The sequence below is a fragment of the Scomber scombrus genome, chromosome 13 (assembly GCF_963691925.1).
Source record: "Scomber scombrus chromosome 13, fScoSco1.1, whole genome shotgun sequence".
NCBI lineage: Eukaryota > Metazoa > Chordata > Actinopteri > Scombriformes > Scombridae > Scomber > Scomber scombrus.
This window is the reverse complement of record NC_084982.1, coordinates 29045022-29069226: the sequence shown is the minus strand read 5'-3', so window position 1 is coordinate 29069226 and position 24205 is coordinate 29045022. Positions and strand designations below refer to the sequence as shown.

The 24205-nt window shown below is 38.1% G+C and overlaps 2 protein-coding genes across 3 annotated transcripts; both read left to right on the top strand.

Annotated features, from left to right (window-relative positions):
- Positions 1 to 955: 955 nt before the first annotated feature.
- Positions 956 to 11991, top strand: LOC133993027 (metalloreductase STEAP3-like). 2 transcript variants are annotated; one of them, XM_062431862.1, is made up of 6 exons: positions 956 to 1092; positions 2327 to 2818; positions 3677 to 4004; positions 6604 to 6803; positions 6898 to 7062; positions 8161 to 11991. In XM_062431862.1, the coding sequence occupies exons 2-6, from the start codon at positions 2333 to 2335 to the stop codon at positions 8440 to 8442; spliced, it is 1461 nt and encodes a 486-aa protein (XP_062287846.1). In that variant the 5' UTR covers positions 956 to 1092; positions 2327 to 2332; the 3' UTR covers positions 8443 to 11991. The 2 variants fall into 2 exon arrangements, with proteins under 2 accessions (XP_062287846.1, XP_062287847.1); XM_062431863.1 differs by having other exon boundaries at positions 988 to 1092; positions 2324 to 2818.
- A 2015-nt stretch (positions 11992 to 14006) lies between these two features.
- On the top strand, positions 14007 to 23582 carry c13h2orf76 (chromosome 13 C2orf76 homolog). The gene is made up of 5 exons (XM_062431890.1): positions 14007 to 14233; positions 19033 to 19083; positions 19442 to 19479; positions 21334 to 21415; positions 23264 to 23582. The coding sequence occupies exons 1-5, from the start codon at positions 14101 to 14103 to the stop codon at positions 23338 to 23340; spliced, it is 381 nt and encodes a 126-aa protein (XP_062287874.1). The 5' UTR covers positions 14007 to 14100; the 3' UTR covers positions 23341 to 23582.
- The last annotated feature ends 623 nt before the right edge of the window (positions 23583 to 24205 follow it).

Here is a 24205-nt window from a genome sequence, read left to right as displayed (position 1 = left end):
AGAAGTTGCACACGAAGGACAAAATGTTAAACACTGCAACTAGTTATATAAGGAGACGTCATTTTGTGCCGTGAAGTCATTTCACAGCTGAAGGTCGGGATAAATATAACTGTCCCATGCAAATAAGAGATGTAATAACTTGCCAGTTGGGCACAATATCTTAATCCATTTACTTAAATACTGTACTTCAGTAACATTTTGAAGAACTTGTACTTTCCATTTGATGGATTTCCACTACAAACTACTACTACCACCTAGGTTGGGAACCACTGGACTAAACTAGCTAACTGTATATAAAGTAGTGTAAACTAGCTCCACCTCCAGCAGCTACAACAGTAACATGCTGCTCTAACACTGATGCTTCACTATCAATAATCTAATGATGTCATAATAATAATATATCAGTCAGAGGACCAAACCACTACTTTACTGTAATACTGCATACTACATCACTCATAATACTGCAGTACTTTACTGTAATACTGCATACTACATCACTATAATACTGCAGTACTTTTACTGTAATACTGCATACTACATCACTATAATACTGCAGTACTTTTACTGTAATACTGCATACTACATCACTCATAATACTGCAGTACTTTATACTGTAATACTGCATACTACATCACTCATAATACTGCAGTACTTTTACTGTAATACTGCATACTACATCACTCATAATACTGCAGTACTTTTACTTAAGTAAACTATGTGAGTACTTCTTCCACCGCTGTATCAGGTTATTGATATGAGGTTTATTAGTATATCAGCTCAACATTGGCACTATTAGCACAATAATATCCAGGTGAGTTTAATGTAATTGAGTTCATTGTGACCTTTAACAGAAGTAAATCTCTATCAGTTTAAAAAGGGGGTAAAAGCTAGCTTTCCCAGTCTCACTAGGAGCACTTGAAGGCAGCAGCAGCAGCAGTGGGCGGGGCTTAGCATGTGACAGGATATCCTCTGTCGATCAGCTGGATCATAAAGTGTTTACATACATACATAGTGTCAGTGAATGTAACGTGTCAGCCTCAGGTTCATTTCTTACAATATTATTCGCATCGTCTTTGAACCCGGGAAAACACGGTGAGTGACACACACACACACACACACACACACACAGACACACACACACACACACACACACACACGTTACACACATGTTACATATGTGTGAGTGATGTAACCGTTTCCTTTGTAGATGTTATCTGTAACACATCTCAGTTTGTGTCCTTCTCTCAACATTATTGTCACAGTAGAGCTTCAACTAGATTATTGTATATTATCTATAGTATTATATTATCTATCACATTTCCTTTATCGATTCATCTGATCGATATTTACTGCATGCTTTTGGTGTAAACTGTCAGAGAATAGTGGAAAATTTGTGTTTCTCAAAAACTAAGGTGGTGTCATTCTTTAATTTTTGTTTTTGTTTTGTCTCAAAAAGATCAAAAAACAAAGATAATTAGTGTATTCTGTTGTTATCCTACTTTTCTATCTATTTGTTAATGTATTGATTTATTTATGTATTTATTTATATGTATATTTCTATCTTAGAAGCTGTAACCAGCATTTGTAAAACTATTAGTCAATTATAAAAATAGTGAACATTCATTCAATTTTTGGATCAGTGATAAATAAATGTTGGTAAGATGATCAATTCATAAATCAGTTAAACTAGTTTTAAAAGCAGCATCAGGTTTGTTAAAATGTACATTTAGTATTTTTGTTGGTTTTATATCATTTGAAATGACATTTGCACAATTTTTTTACCAAAAGTAAGACTGAATGCTCCTGAAAATGTCAAATGGTGTAACCACAAAAGAATGATACTTATTACATATTTCATCACCTACAGTGGATTTAAGTGGACTTATACTAATAATGACTTCATTTAAAACATGTAAATGTTTCCTGATCTCCATGGTAACCAGAGTAAATGTAATATTTAGAACAATTGTATTCCATTACCTTTATTTAATATAAAAGTTATAATGTAAGATCATGCCAAACTAGTTGATATGGTGTTTTATTGACAATTTATTGTTTTTAAGCAAGTTGAATTATTTGGTACAAAGTTTTTATGGTTACACCACTTAGACATTTTTGCCATAATCCTCTAATATATTCTCTCTAAATGGATTAAAAGCAGAAATTTGATGCTGGGTCCACAGAAAAAGAATGTGTGCAAGTTATTCATACGTTTATTTTCACATTTTAACAACTTTAAATTTAAACTAAACCACATGGACACAAACAAACATCACTGACCCATTAAAGGGTTACATTAAATCCTAATCTTTGTCTTCCTCAGCAGAACATCATGGAGACTGACATGGAGACGCCCTTGTTGCCCAGTTCTGCCTCTGACGCCTCGGAGCCCCCGCCCCGCCACCAAGGAGGCACCGTGATCGCCATCATAGGCTCAGGAGACTTCTCCCGCTCCCTCGCCATCCGGCTGGTGGCCTCTGGTTTCAGGGTGGTGGTGGGCAGTCGAGACCCAAACCGCGTCGCTGCGGGTCTGTTTCCCGATGGGGTGGAGCTGCGGTCGCATAGGGAGGCGGTGAGCAGCGCTGAGAGAGTGGTGTTTGCTGCAGTCTACCCGGAGCACTACTCCACCCTGTTGGGGATGAGGGAGCAGCTGGTCGGGAAGGTTCTGGTGGATGTGAGCAACGCCACAGAGATGAACAGCGAGCGGTCGAACGCAGAGAAGCTGGCAGAGCTGTTCCCAGAGAGCCGGGTAGTGAAGGGCTTCAACGTCATCTCTGCGTGGGCGCTGCAGGCCGGAGCCCACGATGGAAGCAAGCAGGTGAGGTTTGGGGACAGGTGAGGCGCAACAAGCATTTACTGAACATGGGCCAGTGATATATAAATGTTGGCAAGATGAGCAATTCAAAAATATGTTAAAAATAGTTTTAAAAGCAGCATCAGGTTTGCTAAAATGAACATTTTGTATTTTTATTAGACTGAATGCTCCTCAAAATGTCAAATGGTTTAACCACAGTTCCTGATCTCCATGGTTACCAGAGTAAATGTAATATTTAGAACAATTGTATTCCATTACCTTTATTTAATATAAAGTTATAATGTAAGATCATGCCAAACTAGTTGATATGGTGTTTTATTGACAATTTACTGTTTTTAAGCAAGTTGAATTATTTGGTACAAAGTTTTTATGGTTACACCACTTAGACATTTTTGCCATAATCCTCTAATATATTCTCTCTAAATGGATTAAAAGCAGAAATTTGATGCTGGGTCCACAAAAAAACAATGTGTGCAAGTTATTCATACGTTTATTTTCATATTTTAACCCCTTTATATTTGACACATGGACACAAAAAAACCTCATTGACCCAGATATAATTTAGCATTTCCCTCCTGTGGCAGTGCAAGAATCACTCGGATTAAATTCGATAAAAAATGAGAAAGAGAATAAAAACAGGAGAATAAAAGTTACGGAGCGGTATGAATTAAAAACCTTTCATTAAGCAGCAAACAGAAAAGTCTTCAGCTGTGATTTAAGAAAACTGAGAGTTGCAGCAAACCTCAAATATTCTGCGAGTTTGTTCCAGATATTGAAAAAAAACCTTAAAAAATATATAAAAATAAAACTCTTACAGGAAGTGGTGTTTACGATTCATTAAACCCCCCCCCCCCCCAACAGGTCCTGATCTGCAGCGACTGCTCCGTCTCTAAATCCTCGGTGGTCCAGCTGGCTCGTCGTCTGGGCTTCAGTCCCGTGGATCTGGGGGGTCTGTGCTCCTCTCGGGACATTGAGGAGGCGCCGCTCCTCCTCTTTCCCTCCTGGGGAGCCCCCATCCTGGCCACCTTCCTCCTCTTCCTCTTTTTCTATGGTTACAACTTCCTGAGGCGCATTCTGCTGCCCTACCTCGATCATGGGGAGAACAATTTCTACCAGCTCCCCCTGGTGGCGGTGAATCAGACGCTGCCGGCGGTCGCCCTGATCACACTGGCTCTGGTCTATCTGCCAGGTACTGAACCTCAAGCAGTCACTTGATTCAAAGTGTAAAATGGTTCCTGAGCAGATGTGTTAAAGTCTTTATCTGAAGTCTCCAGAGAGAAACCGCTGAGTTAGTGCAGACGAGACAATTCTGTTTCCAGTATGAACAAACTGTTTGAATGACCTCCAGACATATTTTAAGACATATGAACATATTAGAGCTGGAAAATAGGGACAAAATCACATATGAGAATATGATAAATAATCATCAGTAATGTGGGTATAATGACTAAGTGGGTAAAGACAAATAACTGCTACAACAGTCTGGTCAGTTCATAAAATGCAATCATATAAAATTGCATCAATAATGCAGCGTTTAAAACCAGGAAAAGTCACTTATGTCATATCGCAATATTACGATATTCAGTCTCATATTGTTATATTACGATATTCAGTCTCATGTTACGATATTACGATATCCAGTCTCATATCTTTATATTACGATATCCTGTCTTATATCTTGATATTACGATATCCAGTCTCATATCTTGATATCACGATAACCTGTCTTATATCTTGATATCACGATAACTTGTCTTATATCTTGATATCACGATATCCAGTCTCATATCTTGATATTACGATATATAGTCTCATATCTTGATATTACGATATATAGTCTCATAACTTGATATTACGATATCTAGTCTCATATCTTGATATTACGATATCTAGTCTCATATCTTGATATTACGATATCCAGACTCATGTTACGTTATTACGATATCTAGTCTCATGTTACGATATTACGATATATCGTCTCATATCTTGATATTACGATATCCTGTCTTATATCTTGATATAACGATATCCTGTCTCATATCTTGATATCACGATATCTAGTCTCATCTTGATATTACGATACATAGTTTCATGTTACAATATTACGATATATAGTCTCTTATCTTGATATTACGATATCTAGTCTCATATCTTGATATCACGATAACCTGTCTCATATCTTGATATCACGATAACCTGTCTTATATCTTGATATTACGATATCTAGTCTCATGTTACGATATTACGATATCTAGTCTCATATCTTGATATTACGATATCCTGTCTTATATCTTGATATAACGATATCCTGTCTCATATCTTGATATTACGATATCTAGTCTCATCTTGATATTACGATACATAGTTTCATGTTACGATATTACGATATATAGTCTCTTATCTTGATATTACGATATCTAGTCTCATATCTTGATATCACGATAACCTGTCTTATATCTTGATATTACGATATCCAGTCTCATATCTTGATATTACGATATCCAGACTCATGTTACGTTATTACGATATCTAGTCTCATGTTACGATATTACGATATATCGTCTCATATCTTGATATTACGATATCCTGTCTTATATCTTGATATAACGATATCCTGTCTCATATCTTGATATCACGATATCTAGTCTCATCTTGATATTACGATACATAGTTTCATGTTACAATATTACGATATATAGTCTCTTATCTTGATATTACGATATCTAGTCTCATATCTTGATATCACGATAACCTGTCTCATATCTTGATATCACGATAACCTGTCTTATATCTTGATATTACGATATCTAGTCTCATGTTACGATATTACGATATATAGTCTCATATCTTGATATTACGATATCCTGTCTTATATCTTGATATTACGATATCTAGTCTCATCTTGATATTACGATACATAGTTTCATGTTACGATATTACGATATATAGTCTCTTATCTTGATATTACGATATCTAGTCTCATATCTTGATATCACGATAACCTGTCTTATATCTTGATATTACGATATCTAGTCTCATGTTACGATATTACGATATATAGTCTCATATCTTGATATTACGATATCTAGTCTCATATCTTGATATTACGATATCTAGTCTCATGTTACGATATTACGATATATAGTCTCTTATCTTGATATTACGATATATAGTCTCATATCTTGATATCACGATAACCTGTCTTATATCTTGATATCACGATATCCAGTCTCATATCTTGATTTAACGATATATAGTCTCATATCTTGATATTACGATATCCAGTCTCATGTTACGATATTACGATATATAGTCTCATATCTTGATATTACGATATCCACTCTCATATCTTGATATTACGATATCCAGTCTCATATCTTGATATTACGATATCTAGTCTCATATCTTGATATCACGATATATAGTCTCATATCTTGATATTACGATATATAGTCTCATATCTTGATATTACGATATCTAGTCTCATATCTTGATATTACGATATCTAGTCTCATATCTTGATATTACGATATCCAGTCTCGATATATTGCCTGGCCCTAGGAAATACTCTGCTTTGTCTACAACATACAGCAGTAACAGGTCATCTATATCTGTTTTCATTAGCTGCAGACACAGCTGTTCATAAGTGTGGACGCTCACATCCTTATCTTTATATTTATTGTTATAGTTATTGTTCTTAGTGTGGACGGCCCTTTACAGAACACATTCAACATAAGTGAAATAAAAGATGATAACTGCACTTGTTTTTTGTTTTTTGTTTTTTTCAGGTCTGCTGGCGGCTGTCCTTCAGCTCAGCAGAGGAACCAAATATAAGAGATTTCCTGGTTGGTTAGACTTCTGGCTGTGCAGGAGGAAACATCTTGGCCTGCTGAGCTTCCTGTGTGCTGCCCTCCACGCTGTGTACAGTATGTGTCTGACACTGAGGCGTGCTGCGGGATACACACTGCTAAATGCTGCTTACCACCAGGTGAGACTGGACAGGTGTACACACACACAGTGTTTGAGTTACTGTTTTACATCAGCTCTGATTTTCGTTTTAAATGATAACCTCTTTTTTTTAGGTGAAAGCTGGTGTTGAAAACTCCTGGGTAGAGAAGATGGTGTGGAGGTCTGATCTCTACCTGTCCTGTGGAATTCTGGGATTTGGAGTCCTCTCTCTGCTGGCTGTTACCTCTCTTCCCTCTGTGGGAAATGCTCTCAACTGGAGGGAGTTTACATTTGTTCAGGTCAGCAGATTACCATATTAACCATCAATCAATCAATCTTTATTTGTATAGCGCCAAATCACAACAAAGTCATCTCAAGGCACTTTACACATAGAGCAGGTCTAAACCGAACTCTTCAGGTTTAATTTAAAGAGACCAAACATTCACACATGAGCAGCACTTGGCGACAGTGGCAAGAAAAAACTCCTTTTTAACAGGAAGAAACCTCAGAACCAGACTCACAGTGGGAGAACATCTGCCTCGACCGGTTGGAGTAGAGAGGAGAGAGAGGAAGGAGAGGAGAGAGAGAGAGAGGAGAGGAAGGAGAGGAGAGAGAGGAAGGAGAGGAGAGAAGCATATAGTAGCTCAGGGACTGGAATCTGTCATCCAGACGTCTACAGGACCAGATTACCTGTGAGACTAAAAAGCACAGACAACTCCGGGGAAGAAGTTTAGCTTATTGATGCATTAATGGTACATGAATGTTATTGGATATAGATGGATGGATAGAGAGAGAGAGAGAGAGAGAGAGAGAGAGAGGAGAGAGGAGCTCAGTGCATCATGGGAGTCCCCCGGCAGTCTAAGCCTATAGCAGCATAAACTAGGAACTGGAACCACCACAACTATAAGCTTTATCACAAAGGAAAGTTTGAAGCCTACTCTTAAATGTAGAGAGGGTGTCTGCCCCCCCGACCCAATCTGGGAGATGGTTCAACAGGAGAAGAGCCTGATAACTGAAGGCTCTGCCTCCCATTCTACTTTTAGAGATACTAGCAACCAGCAGTAGGCCTGCATGCTGGGAGCAGAGTGTTCTGGTAGGTTCATTAGGTTCTATAAGCTCTTTCAGATATGATGAAGCCTGACCATTAAGAGCTTGTGGGTCACATTGTGGGTCACCTTAGGTAAAGTCATCACATTTCAGGCTAATGGAAAGAAGTATGTTTAAAGCTCTCAGATATAAAAATGGGTCAAATTGAACCTTGAACAGTATGTGGCCATTTTCTGGCCACTTTTTTGTACGTACCAACCAATTCTCCTCTCTGTATTTTGTCATCTTAAATAATTTAAACTCTCTGAGTATTAAAGAGTTTTTTGTGTGTGTGTGTGTTTTTTCTCCAGTCAGGACTTGGTTACGCTGCCTTAACTCTCTCCGTCATGCACACGCTCTTCTTCGGCTGGGACTTTACCTTTTCTGCTGAGGCCTACCCTTACTACCTGCCACCTGTGTACCTGCTGGCTCTCATCCTGCCCTGTGTGGTCCTGGTCGGGCGGATCCTCTTGGCTCTGCCGTGCCTGGCGTTCAGGCTGGCAAAGATTCGCAGGGGCTGGGAGAGTGCACGACACCGGCCCCCAAATAACCGAAAGGAAGCAGACCCACCTCGAAACTTTGGTGACGTCTAGTGTTTCAGGTAGTAGGAGAGACCAATCAGGACAACCCAGAGGTGTTTCTCCTCTCTGTGAGAGTCTCTGCCATTCTGTCACTTCCTCTGTGTGTTTGATAGGCTGCAGCTGGACTTTCCTTCTTCATACTAACCTGCGTTGTCCACCGGGCGTGTATGCGCCACGATCATAGACTGTATATAAAAAATGGACGTAACATCCGTGACGTCACCCATTGTTTTGTGGACTGCTGCGTGGAAGCCAATAGTATCAGATCTGAGTGCGCCATCTTGAAAATTTCCGGTGCATGCTGGGTAAAATAAAAACACGGATTCTACTTATATGGGCATCAGGAGGAGCATGAGGCGCCCTCCTGAACCTGTGAACCAATCAACCTGTCAATCACCACGTAGCCACGCCCTAATGCATACCCTGCTTTATCGTCAAATATAAAATCAGGGAGGCCAAAATGTCCCAAATGAACATCATACTGCATTGAAGAAGGCTTTAAACTAGCGATTGAGACCATAAACACATTTTGAAAACGTTTACTGAGGTTAGAAATCAAGTGAGAAGTTGGTGAATTCTCCATTGACTTGTATAGAGACGGAAGTCCTTTTGACACCAAAACGGTCGCCCCCTGGTGGCCTTTTGATAGAATGCAGTTTTTAGTTACTTCCACGTTGGCCTCATTTCAGAGGACCGAAACTCCCCACCTGGCCACGATCCATCCTCTGCACTGCGTACTACCCACAGGGAGCAATCTGCCTTTTAAATGAAGTTGTACTGTTAATATAGTAATTACGGCAGCCCAATCAAATCCAAACGAGTGTCTTTAGGCTACCGTAATTACTGTAGAAGCAACACAACTAATCAGCCCGATTTTGTTAACTTGCTCAAATTTAGTTGATTTGGTAATTTTCCTTCATGTTCACAGCTCCAAGAGGCCTTTTCGGAGCCGGAATGTGGCGCACCCGCACCCGGTGGAATCAAGGGGTAACAGGGGAAAGCGACAGTGAGCGTAGAAATGTCACCTGATCATGTCGTAGGGTCCAAGAGAACGCAACATGTGAAACTGATCTTGCACAGTGTGAAGCGTGCAGGGAGAACTTACTTGCAAATAGTCTAATAATCAACAAAGAGCATCACCAGGAAAAATATACTCCAAACCAGGGACTGAAAAGAGGAAAGTGTTATATACAGTATAAATGAAATGGCTGAAGGACGGATCAAATGTATTTTTGACTTTGGTTAAAGGTGCAAGAAGCATCCGTGCACTTAAATGGTCCTGAAGGTAAAAAGAAGCAACTTCATTATCCAAAAATCATGCAACATAAACTGTGTTGCTCTATGAAAGTAAATGGCAGTAGCTTTGAATGAGAAAACAGGGCCATCTGTCTGTAGCCGGGCTCACATGCACTTTCAAAGGTTTTCAAACTGTGAGGAGGGAGGGACAGATGTACTGCCTGAGGTGAAAGGGATACTTTACTCATCAACACAATACGGATCTGTATCTTTGATGTCTGTCACAAATAAACATCCATAAACGCTCTTAGAGAAAAAAACGCTGCTCATAACTCAAGAACTCGCTTGAGAATCATCCAAGTTTCTAATAGTCCGGTCACCATAACTACTTTAGTTGGACGATATATTGTCTCAGAAATAATCCCGATAAACGATATTATTGTCATCTGAAGGTTATTTTATACCACTGATATAATGATAATATAATAGCATAATAATGTAAAACACACACTGCCATTATGGTAGACAGAGTTATTTACCTTAGAGTTAACCCCACATGGGTTAAATGTGGGCTACTTGGGTACTGAGTGGGCATTGAACTGGGCAAATATTGTGGGTCCCACATGGTTTCAGTAACATGGGCCCAACATGTGAAGCCCATGTGGGCTGACTGTATGAGCACCATAAGGGATGTAAGTGGGCAGAAACAGGGCAAATTGTATGGGCCCCATATTGTTTCAGAAAGTTCTGGCTAAATGGGCCCTGTTGAAGGTCCATTCTGAACCCACTTAAACCCCATATGGGCTAATATATGGGGCCTACATTGGTCTCACCCAGTTGGGCCCCACCTGAAACCCAATCAGAACCCATTTGAAGCCCATATGGGCACACACAGGTGGGGTCACCATGGATACTGCAGAAAAACCCACCCATATTACAGCCCAAATGTAACCCTTATGGGGGCCCACATGGACATGCTGGCTGGGATAAGTCGATATATAGACATGATGATGTTGATCGACTTATGGTACAATAGTTATTGTGACAGGCCTATTTTTCAAAGTGATCCAGTGATACTTATCTGTACATCATGATACACTGCAAACAGGAGCTGCTAACTAAGCACACTTTTAATGATGCCATATACATATAAACATATGTAGGGAAACTATTTAGAAGTTAAAGCTGAAATACAGACGAACCACATTAAAATGTTGCTTACATGAATCCAGATCCTGCCATATCAACCATATAACCACGATGAGAAACATTTCCGCTTTGTGTTTATGCTCAAATATTATATTAATATTGCTTTCAAGGTTATGTGCATATATTTGTCAGTTCATAGCAGCTTGCTTCTGTGCCAGACGGGCAGAGCTTAAGTTCATTTTGATCATTAGCATCATCAACAAGAGTGAAAAGAAGAGTCCGAAACCAGCAGATGCTTTTCTATCAGTGTCAGCAGTCGTATCAGAGGAGCTGAAACTGTCAGAAAATATGAATGCAATCACTCGTAGGTGCTGAAGCCCGAAGTGAAAATCACCTTTCGTACTCTGAACTTTCAGAGCAGGTTAAAGTCTACTGAAGCAACACACTTTACTTTTAAAGGGACAGACTTGTATATATATTTTCATCACAAATCTTTATTTTTGTAATGTTCTGTTTAAACTGTGTTTGTAGTACAGAAACACTGAACATCCAAAAAAAGAAAATATTTTGGATACAAGCCTATTAATTCAACATGACCAGATTTGAATCCTTATGAAGCGTGATCATATTTGGGTCAATGATGGTTTTTATTGTCTCCATGTGGTTTAGTTTAAATTTAAAGGGTTAAAATGTGAAAATAAACGTATGAATAACTTTCACACTTTCTTTTTTTGTGGACCCAGCATCACATTTAGATAATATATTAGAGGATTATGGCAAAAATGTCTCAGTGGTGTAACCATAAAAACTTTGTACCAAATAATTCAACTTGCTGTTAAAATGTACATTTTAACAAACCTGCCTTTAAAACTATTTTTTAAGATATATTTTGAATTGCTATTCTTGCCAACTTTTATTTGTTACTGAGCCGTAAACAGATCTGATAAAAGAAAAGGGACATACACTATGACCATTGGCTTTAATTGTGAAAATCAGGCATATTTGTCACTTGCAAACTTCTACATCCAGCTGATAAAACAACGACTGAGTCTGTAATTCAAGCATGAGGCAATCCACTGAAGAACAAAGTGCCTAACGTATTAAATACACCTGCTGGATATGAGAACATCCTGTATAATGTAATGTGTTCCAATAAATCCTGTCTTTAAATCATAATGTTCATTTTGTGCTGTTTCTGGGGGACGTTTGTGCCCCTCAGGTCATGTTGGAGGTTGTTTGTGCTGCTGCTCTAAAACACTGATGATAAGCTGTGATGCATGCTATGTTTATATATGTTTCAATGAAAATGTTTCCATCAGCCAGGTCTCCATATAAACAGTAACAAGGTTTTCCTCTCTGTAATCATTCCTCCTGTTCATACTGACTATTAACAGATCTCACTGTTCATACTTCCTTCCTTCCTTCCTTCCTTCCTTCTTGTCTTCTTTACCAACCTTTCTTTCTTTCTCACTTCCTTCTTTCCTTGTTTCTTTTTCCTTCCTTCCTTCCATCTGTTCATACTGACTATTAACAGATCTCACTGTTCATACTGAATATTAACAGATCTCACTGTTCATACTTCCTTCCTTCCTTCCTTCCTTCCTTCCTTCCTTCTTGTCTTCTTTACCAACCTTTCTTTCTTTCCCACTTCCTTCTTTCCTTGTTTCTTTTTCCTTCCTTCCTTCCATCTGTTCATACTGAATATTAACAGATCTCACTGTTCATACTTCCTTCCTTCCTTCCTTCCTTCCTTCTTGTCTTCTTTACCAACCTTTCTTTCTTTCTCACTTCCTTCTTTCCTTGTTTCTTTTTCCTTCCTTCCTTCCATCTGTTCATACTGACTATTAACAGATCTCACTGTTCATACTTCCTTCCTTCCTTCCTTCCTTCCTTCCTTCTTGTCTTCTTTACCAACCTTTCTTTCTTTCTCACTTCCTTCTTTCCTTGTTTTTTTCCTTCCTTCCTTCCATCTGTTCATACTGAATATTAACAGATCTCACTGTTCATACTGAATATTAACAGATCTCACTGTTCATACTGAATATTAACAGATCTGCTTCTAATGTGCTTCCAGTGTTCAGTGATGGAGGACTGTATCACAGTGTTTCCACACAGTCATTTAAAGTAGATGATCAGCTTCTATTGAGCTTCATCAGTCTGAGTTCATATCAAGAGATATCTGACATGTTTACTGTCTTTTTAACATCAGATTCCCTCTTAGTGTTTCCCTGTAGAGCTGTGGTGGAAGTATAGTAACAATCACAACGATAGAGTAGTAGTACTTTATGTAGTAGTAGTAACAGTTGTCGTCCTTTTTGTAGTAGTATAAGTAGTACAGTAGTAGTAGTAGTAGTACTACAAGTAGTACTTTTTGTAGTAGTAGTAGGCTAGTTATTGTTATAGTAGTAGTAGTTACAGTGGTAGTAGTAGTAGATGTAGTACATTTTGTAGTAGTAGTAGTAATAGTAGTTGTTACAATAGTAGTAGTACTTTATGTAGTAGTAGTAGTACTTTTTGTAGTATCAGTCTTTTTAGCATCAGATTCCCTCTCAGTGTTTCCTGTTGAGCTGTGGTGTAACCATAGTAACACAAAGACTTTGCTACTAAAAACACTGAAACGCTGAAACATAGAAGATGAAGATTTGACTCATTCAGACGACTGAAGCTTCATATTAGCTTCAGATCAACTTTTAAATCCATGTTTCCACAGAAGGAGGACTGTGGGTTTAGTCCTCCATTACTTCCATTGTAAACATGATGAAGGGATCTTCTAATGCTCAGTATGAACAGGAGGAATCATTACAGTAAACATTATGAAGGGATCTTCTAATGCTCAGTATGAACAGGAGGAATCATTACAGACACATAAACACACTTCATGTTACTTTGGGCTCCTGACTTCTGGTTTAAGATGCTCTTTAAAAAATGTGATACTGTACTTTAATACTAAATGAAATGAGGTGCTGCATTAAGGGCCAGCATAAGATAAATAGGCCTAGAATTTGTTGTTGTTGTTGTTTTTTTTTAAACTGTAAATTATGTAAATATACTCCAGAAAAGCCCCAGATGAAGAATATAGACCTGCATGATTATATCCTCTTTAATAGATCCGCACTGCAGCATTGTAGGCGCGTGGATGAATTATAAGAGCAGTAATGACGACGCGCTCGGTTATCGGCTGCTCGGGTCTTGATGGATGAAGCTTTATCGACTGCTCAGGTCTGATCAGATATAAGTCATTTCCTCACATGTGAACTGGAAAATAAAACAACACATCAGCTGGACATGGCCTCTGATGCAGCTGTGGTCACGGTTCGGCTGGTGAGGTCCTTCGAGCACAGAAACTTCAGGCCGGTTGTGTTTCACGGAGTCAGTGTGGAGCAGACTGTGCAGGAGTTCATCCAGCTGGTCAGACACGGTGAGGAAATGTCATGTGTTGCTGTGATGCTGCTTCATCTTCCATTGAGCTGGTTTTACTGTAGGAACCTAGTTTAAATCTTGGGGATACACCATACCTGCCAACATTTGAGTAGTATGGGACAGCAGGGTTCCCACAGTCATGAAATTCCTTTTTTTCCCCCTTTTTTTTTTTTTTTTTGTCAAACTTTATTGAAGTTTGAAATGTACAAAAAAAGAAATCAGTCACTCCAGTTCACAGTTTTTGCAATAACAACAACATGGTTTACAGTTATGTGAAGGCATAATAAGGGTCATTAACTGTAATAATAAATGAGAGACAAAGGAAAGAAAAAGAAGAAAACCTGGTTGAAAACCTCTCAATGGATATCCATCATTGATATACACCAGTGTTCCTCAAATACAAATCTTAAAGATCCACAAAATGTGTTTTCAATGAGTCAAAGGTCCGTTTATTAGTCGCTCAACAAAGCCACAACAAATCAATATATCCACCACCAACCAACTTAACAATACAGTGGTGTATAGTAGAAAAATAGAATATATGACTCAACTATAAAAATGTATTTTTAATTTTAACAACAAAACAAAAATATCCTTTTCATAAAAACAATAAAAATAATATACTAAAAAATGTCCTTTTCATAACAAAATATACAACAAATAAATACAAAAAAAATAAACTTATTTTTCGTTTTAACATAAATTTAAATAAATACTTATATAAAACAAAACAAAATACATTCACAACCCCTGCAAATAATCCAAAACAAATATCAACACTTTTCTTTTAAAATACAGGCACAAAAGACACAAGAAAGGAGGAGAGAACTAGTGCTGCAGTAAAAATGTGGGTCGCGCTGCAACTGCGCTTGCGCAACAAGTCACAGCCAATCAGCGCACTGTTGCCATGGAGACCAAAATACACACGGTGAAGGACTGGAGTCACACATCCATACCAGCGATGAAACGGATAATTCCGATTTGCGCGAAGTTCCGGTCCTCTGAAATGAGGCCAACGCGGAAGTAACTTAAAACTGCATTCTATCAAAAGGCCACCAGGGGGCGACCGTTTTGGTGTCAAAAGGACTTCCGTCTCTATACAAGTCAATGGAGAATTCACCAACTTCTCACTTGATTTCTAACCTCAGTAAACGTTTTCAAAATGTGTTTATGGTCTCAATCGCTAGTTTAAAGCCTTCTTCAATGCAGTATGATAATGATGTTAATTAATTTTTGTTGCTGTTTGTTTTAAAGAATATAGCTGAATTAGTTTGATTATAATATCACCATAAATGTAGTTAATTTGAGTACTGGTTTATGCTTTTGTTTTGAAGGTACTGGGCTACTATTTATACATCCATGTATTTATTTATATGTAATATATACACATATATATTATGTATATGTGTATGTATATACATTATATACATACATATATTTTTAAATTTTTATTTTTTTAAATTTATTTATTTATTTACTTACAGGGAAACCTGAACAAACATTGTATTTAATGTGCAATGACAACTAACGAACTGACTAACTAACTAACTAACTAAGTCACACAAGGTGAATCTATTTCTATAGTTAGGCAGGTACAGGACCAGCAGGGTTGATGGGTTTTTCTTTACCAGGGTGAGTGACTGAGTGAGTGAGTGACTGAGTGACTGAGTGACTGAGTGAGTGAGTGAGTGAGTGAGGCAGCAGACACCATTGTTCTTTGTCTGTTTGCTTTTTCTTAAGGTTTGTTTGAATTTTCAAGTGTGATTAGCAACACACGGCTGTATGACTGTTCCTTTTGCACTGTTTCTGTCACAAACATATCTTACAGAACTTTTGCTGCCATTACTGACTGCCTTTTTGCACCACCACAACATAACTTATACAGAAACTTATGCTGCTACTTCCTACATATACAAAGTAGACTCCTAGACCTTATATTCATTGTCTATCTTTTTAGTATTAGGAAATGTCTTACCTGTTGTGCCTGTGCACTTTATCTGTTTCACCGTGGGATAGTGAGAAACGTCTTCTCGATTCCTTTCTATGTCGGGTACATGTAAAGAAATTGACAATAAAGCTGACTTTGGACTTTGGTATGACTGGATAATATTGAAATAACTAACTAAAATGCACATATTTTTTGATGACATATATGTATGAAGATGAACACCTTTTTAACAGTTCAGTGTCAACTCTCTGAATGCTCAAGAAAATAAAGTCAAAAATGAGTTTTCAGCTGTACAACCACCCACAACTGTAAGCAAACAGTGTCTCAACTCTGTGTCTGTACCTATCTGTGGTACAGCTTTCACCTCCTGGAATAAACTAATCAGTGGCCGGTGACCTGTGCAAGTTGCACATTTTCTTACATACAACTACTTGTGGAAATACTGTACTCCAAAAATGACAGTTAATCCCTCTTTGTCTAGCTGGTAATACTTGTTTCCTGCAGGTAAACAGCCTGAGGTGGTAAACTCTTTAGGTTTTGTCATCTCTGTATGGAGAAGCATCACAGCTATGTATAAGTTCTTTTGTTTACTTGTTTACTGCACTAACAACTATTTTCTAACTGCTTTTTGAATGTAAAAGAGTCAACAAAGGCGAGGGAACTCAGATTTTTAGGGACTATTCCAAAGCTTAGGCGCTGCTGACTGGAGAGTAGGATCTCCCTGAGTCGGGGTCACTCCGAAGACCCTGGTTGGAGGACATAAAAGCTTGGCTTGTGGTGTCAGGGTGCAGAAGGTCCACAATATAAAGTGGAACTTGGGCACATGTATGGCTGTATAAGTGAGCATTAAGATTTTAAAATGAATCGTGAGATGAACAGTGCAGCCAATGCAGAGAGGTTAGAATAGGTGTAATGTGTGACCACCCGTTGGACTGTTAGAACATATTTTCACCGTCAGAGACTGATAGAGTCCCATCACTGAGAAAGAGGAAGAAACACTGAAACACAGAAATGCCCACAATGTGTTTGAGCCTGTGGATTCATACGTGTTTGTCATTATCAAATGCTGCACTAAGGTCCAATACAACCAAATCAAACACTCTCCAGCATTTGATGCCATTAGAGCGTCATTTGAACTTTTAAGGAGAGCTGTTTCATTTGAGTGTCACTTAAAAAAAATAAAAATAAATAAATAAAATTTAAACACAATACTTTGATTATTTTAATGTGATTATGCTCATTGTCAGAGAAAGCATAATCGCAGTTAAATATGTGGATTATTCCGATCTTACCCGCATTATTTAGAGCCAGTCGGAGGGTGAGGGCTCTCCTCAGGACTTTTTATGATTTGTGGTTGTTTCGGCCATCTTGTACACTGTGGTCTGCTGGAGAGGGGGCAGCACGGTCAGGGACAGGAAGAGACTCAACAAACTGATCAGGAGAGCGAGCTCTGTCCTGGACTGTCAGCTGGACTCCATAGAGGAGGTGGGTGAGAGGAGGATGTTAGTAAAGCTGACATCCATCATGGACAACACCTCTCACCCCCTGAGTAGCTCCTTCAGCAGCAGACTGTTATGGCGCTTTTCCACTACACAGTTCCAGCACGACTCGCCTCGACTCGGCTCGCCTCGGTACGGTTCCAGAACAGACCTTTTTCCATTACAAAAAAGTACCTACTCAACGTGGGCGGGGTCGTCATAGCACGGCTAGTGGAAACGCAAAAAGAATGCAAAAAGAACCAAGGCGAGGCGAGTCGTGCTGGGACTGTGTAGTGGAAAAGTGCCATGACACCCACAGTGTGATTCAGCAGGTCTTTCATTCCTACTGCTGTCAGACTCTACAACATCTGCACAACCTCAACATGTTGTAGTTTCTTCTCTCAATCACAACCACTACTCACCATATATTTATATTCATATATGTATTTATATTTTCACATCGCAAACTGTTTATCATGTGCAGTAGTATTTATATTCTGGTCACTTTACTTCTAGTACTTGTTTTGGCTCGGTTAGCATGTATATGTTTAACCCTTACATACTGTTTAGGGTCTAATTCGACCCCCAACTTTCTAAAAATATTCTTGTGCAGCTGTGACACATATTTTTTGTGGAGTCATTGACTCATATTTATGCAAGTATTCAACAAAAAGTCTGAAAACTAAAGAATGTCTGCTCTCTGAAACTTTCATTGAGAATTCATCACTAATTTATTAATGACCGATAAGGTATTCATGTCCAAAATGATGTAATAATAGACTAATTATGAGGGTATACTGTGAAATACTCGTATGTATGTAAGGGTTAACGGTTTCTGTAGTGTATATTACCGGCTTTTGGCTTCTGTTTTGCTGCTGTTACAAGTGAATTTCCCCGTTGTGGGATTAATAAAGTAAAATCTAATCTAGTCTAATCTATACGCCTGAGTCAAATTACTGAAACTCTAATAAAGGTGTGTATGTGCACAAAAGCACGGCAGAAACATGGCATGTGGAAATTTGAGGAGTCAGAGTTCGTGTTGCGTGTCGTGTGTAGCAGTCAGGTTCTCATGTGTTCATTATTGATTTAAAAGTAATGGAAAAGAGAACAGGAAGTAATGACTCTCTAGATAATTGAATTAACCATATGACACTTTGCAATTATGTAAACAGCATAATCGCACCAATGTCTTAATCGCAGTATTGTAACAGCAGAAAAAGGTCAGCACACTGTAGCTCCCAACACAGGTATAATTTAATGGGATACTCTTATAGTTTCTACTATCTTTCTTTTACACATAGTAGTCTGTATATAGAAATAGTCTGAAGAAGAGCAGGAGAAATTAACCAAACAATCCTTCCTGTTTTCCAGATATTGCAACAAGACCAGGACTTCCTCCACCTTTCAAGAAATATGCATACGGTATGTTTTCTTTGTTGGGTTTTTCATTATTTTGTGTTTCTGCATGTCCATATTTTATGTTTATGGTTTGGATCTGTGTGTCTCTGCTTGTTAAAGTGGTGAGTATATGGTGGAAAGGGTGTTAAGTGTAGGTTTTTTAGAACAGACTGAGACCAAAGTAATCAGTGTTAGATTTTCCCCCAATCGAGGGCGTTGGTTTGGTTGTAACTTTGGTCGAGGCATGTAAGAACTGCAGCATCATTTACACACAGTGATGTGGTAAAAGGCAACTAAGTGAGGCAACAGGTAATTATGACTAATCCTTTAAAGTGGAGGTTGTCATTTTATTTATTTTTTTTCCATCCTCTTGTATTTACAGACACAATGAAGATTATCCACCAAGCACACGGAGCAAAGGTACAGCTACTTTCTGTAATAATGTCCCAGTTGCCAACTCAAAATAATATAAGTAAAACAGTTTGATGGTTATTTCGGGTATTGATTACTCTGGTGATCATTTTCTCAATTAATCAATTCATTGTATGATCAATAAAATGAATGTAAAATGTCAAGCATTTGTCCCAGAGCCCAAGTTAAAGTCTTCAGTGTCTTATTTTGTCCCGCTCAGGCGTCCAAACACCAAATATATTCAGTTTACTGTCATAGAGAACTAAATAAACCAGGAAATATTTACATTCTAGAAGTTGCAATCAGATAATTAGTTTTTTTCCCCTCAATAATGGCTCAAAATAACAAATGAATAGGGTTGGGTACCTTTTTTTTAAGGTATCGACTGAAATAAATTGATTGATACAATAAGTATTGAAACGTCACCCATCAAATTATACCTCCAATAGAAAATATGACTATTTGTATGGACTTCCTCACAGCCAAATTAACACAATGTTCTCCTATTTATTGCAATGGCTTTTTAATGAAGTACTCAGTTGGTATCAGTATCACTTTAAGGGTACTACTACTATTTGTACAGGTATCATAATTTTTTTAACAATCCCCAGACCTACAAATTAATGATCAAAATAGTTGATGAATTAATTTCCTGTCAGGGATGTCCGATATTATCGGCCCTCCGATATTATCGGCTGATATTCACTTAAAAATGTAATATCGGGGAGTATCGGTATCAGGTTTTTATAACCGATGTTTGTTCTGTAGGCTTCAGCATTTCCGAGCCTGCATGAATGCAGCATGGGACGTTTACCGGCGCGCGCTTGATGACATATAACAACAACACGCTAGACTCGTGGGTCTCTAACCGTGGCTAACCGTGGCTAACTGTAGCTAACAAGTTCATAGCGTCCACCGCCATGTACACGAACACACAAACAGAAGGTTTACCTCCTCGTTGTCATTTTCTCTGTTATGCTTTCGGCGAGTCGCCCCTGTGACGTCACCGTCAGAGTCTGGTGGGTCCTATCTGGGTCCTATCTAGGTCCTATCTGGGTCCTACTCTGGGTCCTACTCTGGGTCCTACTCTGGGTCCTACTCTGGGTCCTATCTGGGTCCTACTCTGCTGGAGACACAACAGCTGAGAGGACCGAGTGAGAGGACGTTCCTATAAAAGGTCCCGCCTCTAGAAACGGGGCTTATGTCTGTGGTTTGGAACTATTTCCAAGTGTTCCCTACGGATAGTAAATGTGTAATATGCAATGACTGCAAAGCAGCATAATAAATATGGCAGTGCCATATTGGCACTTTTTTCCATGACTTAAGTTGAAGTTGTTCTCTTATTTTGCACAGACAGTGTTTACATGTGGAAAGCCACGTTGCATTTATTTGTGCATCCAGTGGGGCATCACAATAAAATTAGGCATAATGTGTTAATTCAACAGTAGGAGATATGTTATGTTGTTACCTAATAGTTTTGGTGTAAAAAGCCTGCAAATATCAGTATCGGGTGATATCGGTATCGGAAATTAAGAGTTGGGGAATATCGGAATATCGGATATCGGCAGAAAAGTCAATATCGAGCATCCCTATTTCCTGTTGACTAATCGTTGAAGCTCTACTTTAGACATTCAAACAGGGATAATATGCTGATGTGTAGCTATGACTGGCACTGGAGCGGTTGCACAGACAGCTCAAAGGTTTAGGATGTCCATGGAATGAACTCAGTCATATACATTAACAAGCGATCAGCACAGAAACGATTAGATTGGTATTATAGTTAATTGTAGATTTAACTTTACATTTAGTTGAGGAATTATGTGGTTCCCTGAAATCCAAAGTGGTTTTTTTTTCCTTTGGCAGACAAATGAGCTGGTGATGAGTTTAGAGGACGATGAAAAGCTCATTCTTCAAGAAGGCCTGACCCTCAGAGCTGCTGGTATTGGTAAGTTTGTCATGACTGTTCAAGCGCTTTCAACATGTACAGGGAAGTCTTTATCCTAAAATGAAACGCCAGTCATGAAAAGTTAGTCTTAGTCAAACATTCATCAACTAATCACACCTTATCAGCATATCATGTTTCATGCTGCATTTAGTCAGACACAAATTGAAGTGGAGTAAAAGCCTTACTATTCTATTTATTCAGTTAATAATCAGTTTTGAATTGATTTTTAATTGCATACATAAGACACCCTAATGAACCACAGCCTCCAAAATGACCATAGAGATTAATTAGCATCTATTTAAAACAATTTTAAAAATGTAATATAAACTGTCATGAAGGTAGGATTTATTGCAGTTAATGACAACAAAGTCTTTGTTGTCATTTTATGACTGCAATCGTCTCAGCCTTTGTTCTGTGTTCAAAGGTCATCAACAGCTGTTTATCAAACCAGGAAAAAAAGGCGGGACCCAGGCGTTTTCTGGCTTATATCAGCTCAAAAACCCTAAATATTAGTTGTGCTGCATCTTGTAATATAATTTCCAAGAAATAAGTCTCCATTCTCCAGTACTAAGGGTCTGATTTACTAAAAGGCTGCGTGTGTAAAAACGTGAGCAAACTTGACATCACCTGCAAAAAAATGTGCAAGCTGATCTACTAACGCAGCGCACTGAGGTTTGCGTCTTTCAACTGTGCAAAAAACGTGCATGAACGCGCTGTTCATTTAGTACGTTTACCATAATGAACGTAATATTATTAGTTTACCATAATGAACGTAATATTATTAGTTTACCATAATGAATGTAATATTATTAGTTTACCATAATGAACGTAATATTATTAGTTTACCATAATGAATGTAATATTAGTAGTTTACCGTAATGAATGTAATATTAGCAGTTTACCGTAATGAATGTAATATCAATAGTTTACCGTAATGAATGTAATATTGGTAGTTTACCGTAATTAATGTAATATTAGCAGTTTACCATAATGAATGTAATATTAGTAGTTTACCGTAATGAATGTAATATTAGTAGTTTACCGTAATGAATGTAATATTAGTAGTTTACCGTAATGAATGTAATATTAGCAGTTTACCGTAATGAATGTAATATCAATAGTTTACCGTAATGAATGTAATATCAATAGTTTACCATAATGAACGTAATATTATTAGTTTACCATAATGAACGTAATATTATTAGTTTACCATAATGAATGTAATATGAGGCGTTTTAACCTTAGTGTGCAAAATACAGGGAGGAGAAAAATGCAAATATGTTATTTAGCACGCGCATTGTGATTTACCAAACCTGAAGGTATTATTTCTGACGGTAACTGCGTCTATAAATAATAAGTTTGAAGGGCAGGTATTAACCTGCTGTTACCATGGAGACGAGGAGACAGAGGCACAATGACAGAATACACACAGGACGGAGTTTTTCCACCCCGTTAATATTATTGGAGTGTTATATTTCTGGTTTTACTAACAGCATTGACTTTGTCACTAATACTCTCCCATATGTGGGTTTTTCTGGTAATATTAGTTTTTGTTATAACTCAATATATTAGTTAACCTCTTCCACTAGAACCTGATCACATTTCTGCTCGTCCAAACTCTCCTTTAAGACACAAAACCCTCATTTAAATACTGCTGTCTGCACCTGTTGCACCTGTTTTCATTAAGCAGTTATTCTTAGTAGATCACCTGCATCGATTGCACTGTGCACGCAATTTAGTACCCACTATTTGGGATCTTAGTAAATCAGGCCCTAAGAGCGTAATATTGATGCATCGCTGCAGTTTCATCACAGTTTAATCTCCATGTTTGTGTTTGTGTCTTTTCAGCAAATGAGACAGAAGTGGCCTTCTTCAGGAAAGAAGACTATGGTCTCTATAAAGCAAATCCACACACTGCATGGTGAGCAGATGAGATTCTTAAAGGACAGAGGTCAAAGGTCAAGCATGCCGAGAACAAAAGGAAAAACAGGATGATGATGATGATGCCATAATGTTTAATTTGTGGGTTTGTTATCCACCTCACTGGTATGTCTGTTTATTTCAGTTTTTTTCCCCAGTTTTTTTATCCTCTGGTATTTGTGACCATGGACATTTATTTTCTATATGTTGTTTTACAATATTCTGAATAAAGTTTTCTGACAGCGGACATTTTTTTGAATGTTGTTTTTTTAAAGTGTTAACTTAGTGATAGTTACTGCGCTGTACTCCAGAGGATGAGCTGTTGTCAGTATTTATTATGGTTATTAAAAACAAAAACAAAGGTGTGATGAAGTTTGTCAAAGTCTGTGAACTTGTTGACCCTCCTTAACTTGTGTTTGATGTATGTTATGTGGAGCTAAATTGATTAATCGATTAGTTGAAAACTGTTAAACAAATCACTTAACGATTTTGATTATTGATTAATCTTTTTGTGTCATTTCTTTTAAGAAAAGGTCCCAATTCTTTGATTCCATCTTCTCAAATATATATATTTATCCATCCTTTCTTCCTTCCTTCCCATTCTTCCTTCCATCCTTTCTTTCTTTCCTTCCTTCATTCCATCCTTCCTTCCATCCTTTCTTCCTTCCTTCTTTCCTTACTTCCTTCCATCGATCCTTTTTCTTCCATCCTTCCTTCTTTCTTCCTTCCTTCCATCCTTTCTTTCTTTCCTTCCTTCCATCCTTCCTTCCTTCCTTCCTTTCTGTCTTTCCATCCTTCCTTCTTCCTTCCTTCCTTCCTTCCTTTCTTTCTTTCCTTCCTTCCTTCTTTCCTTCCCTCTTTTTAATGATA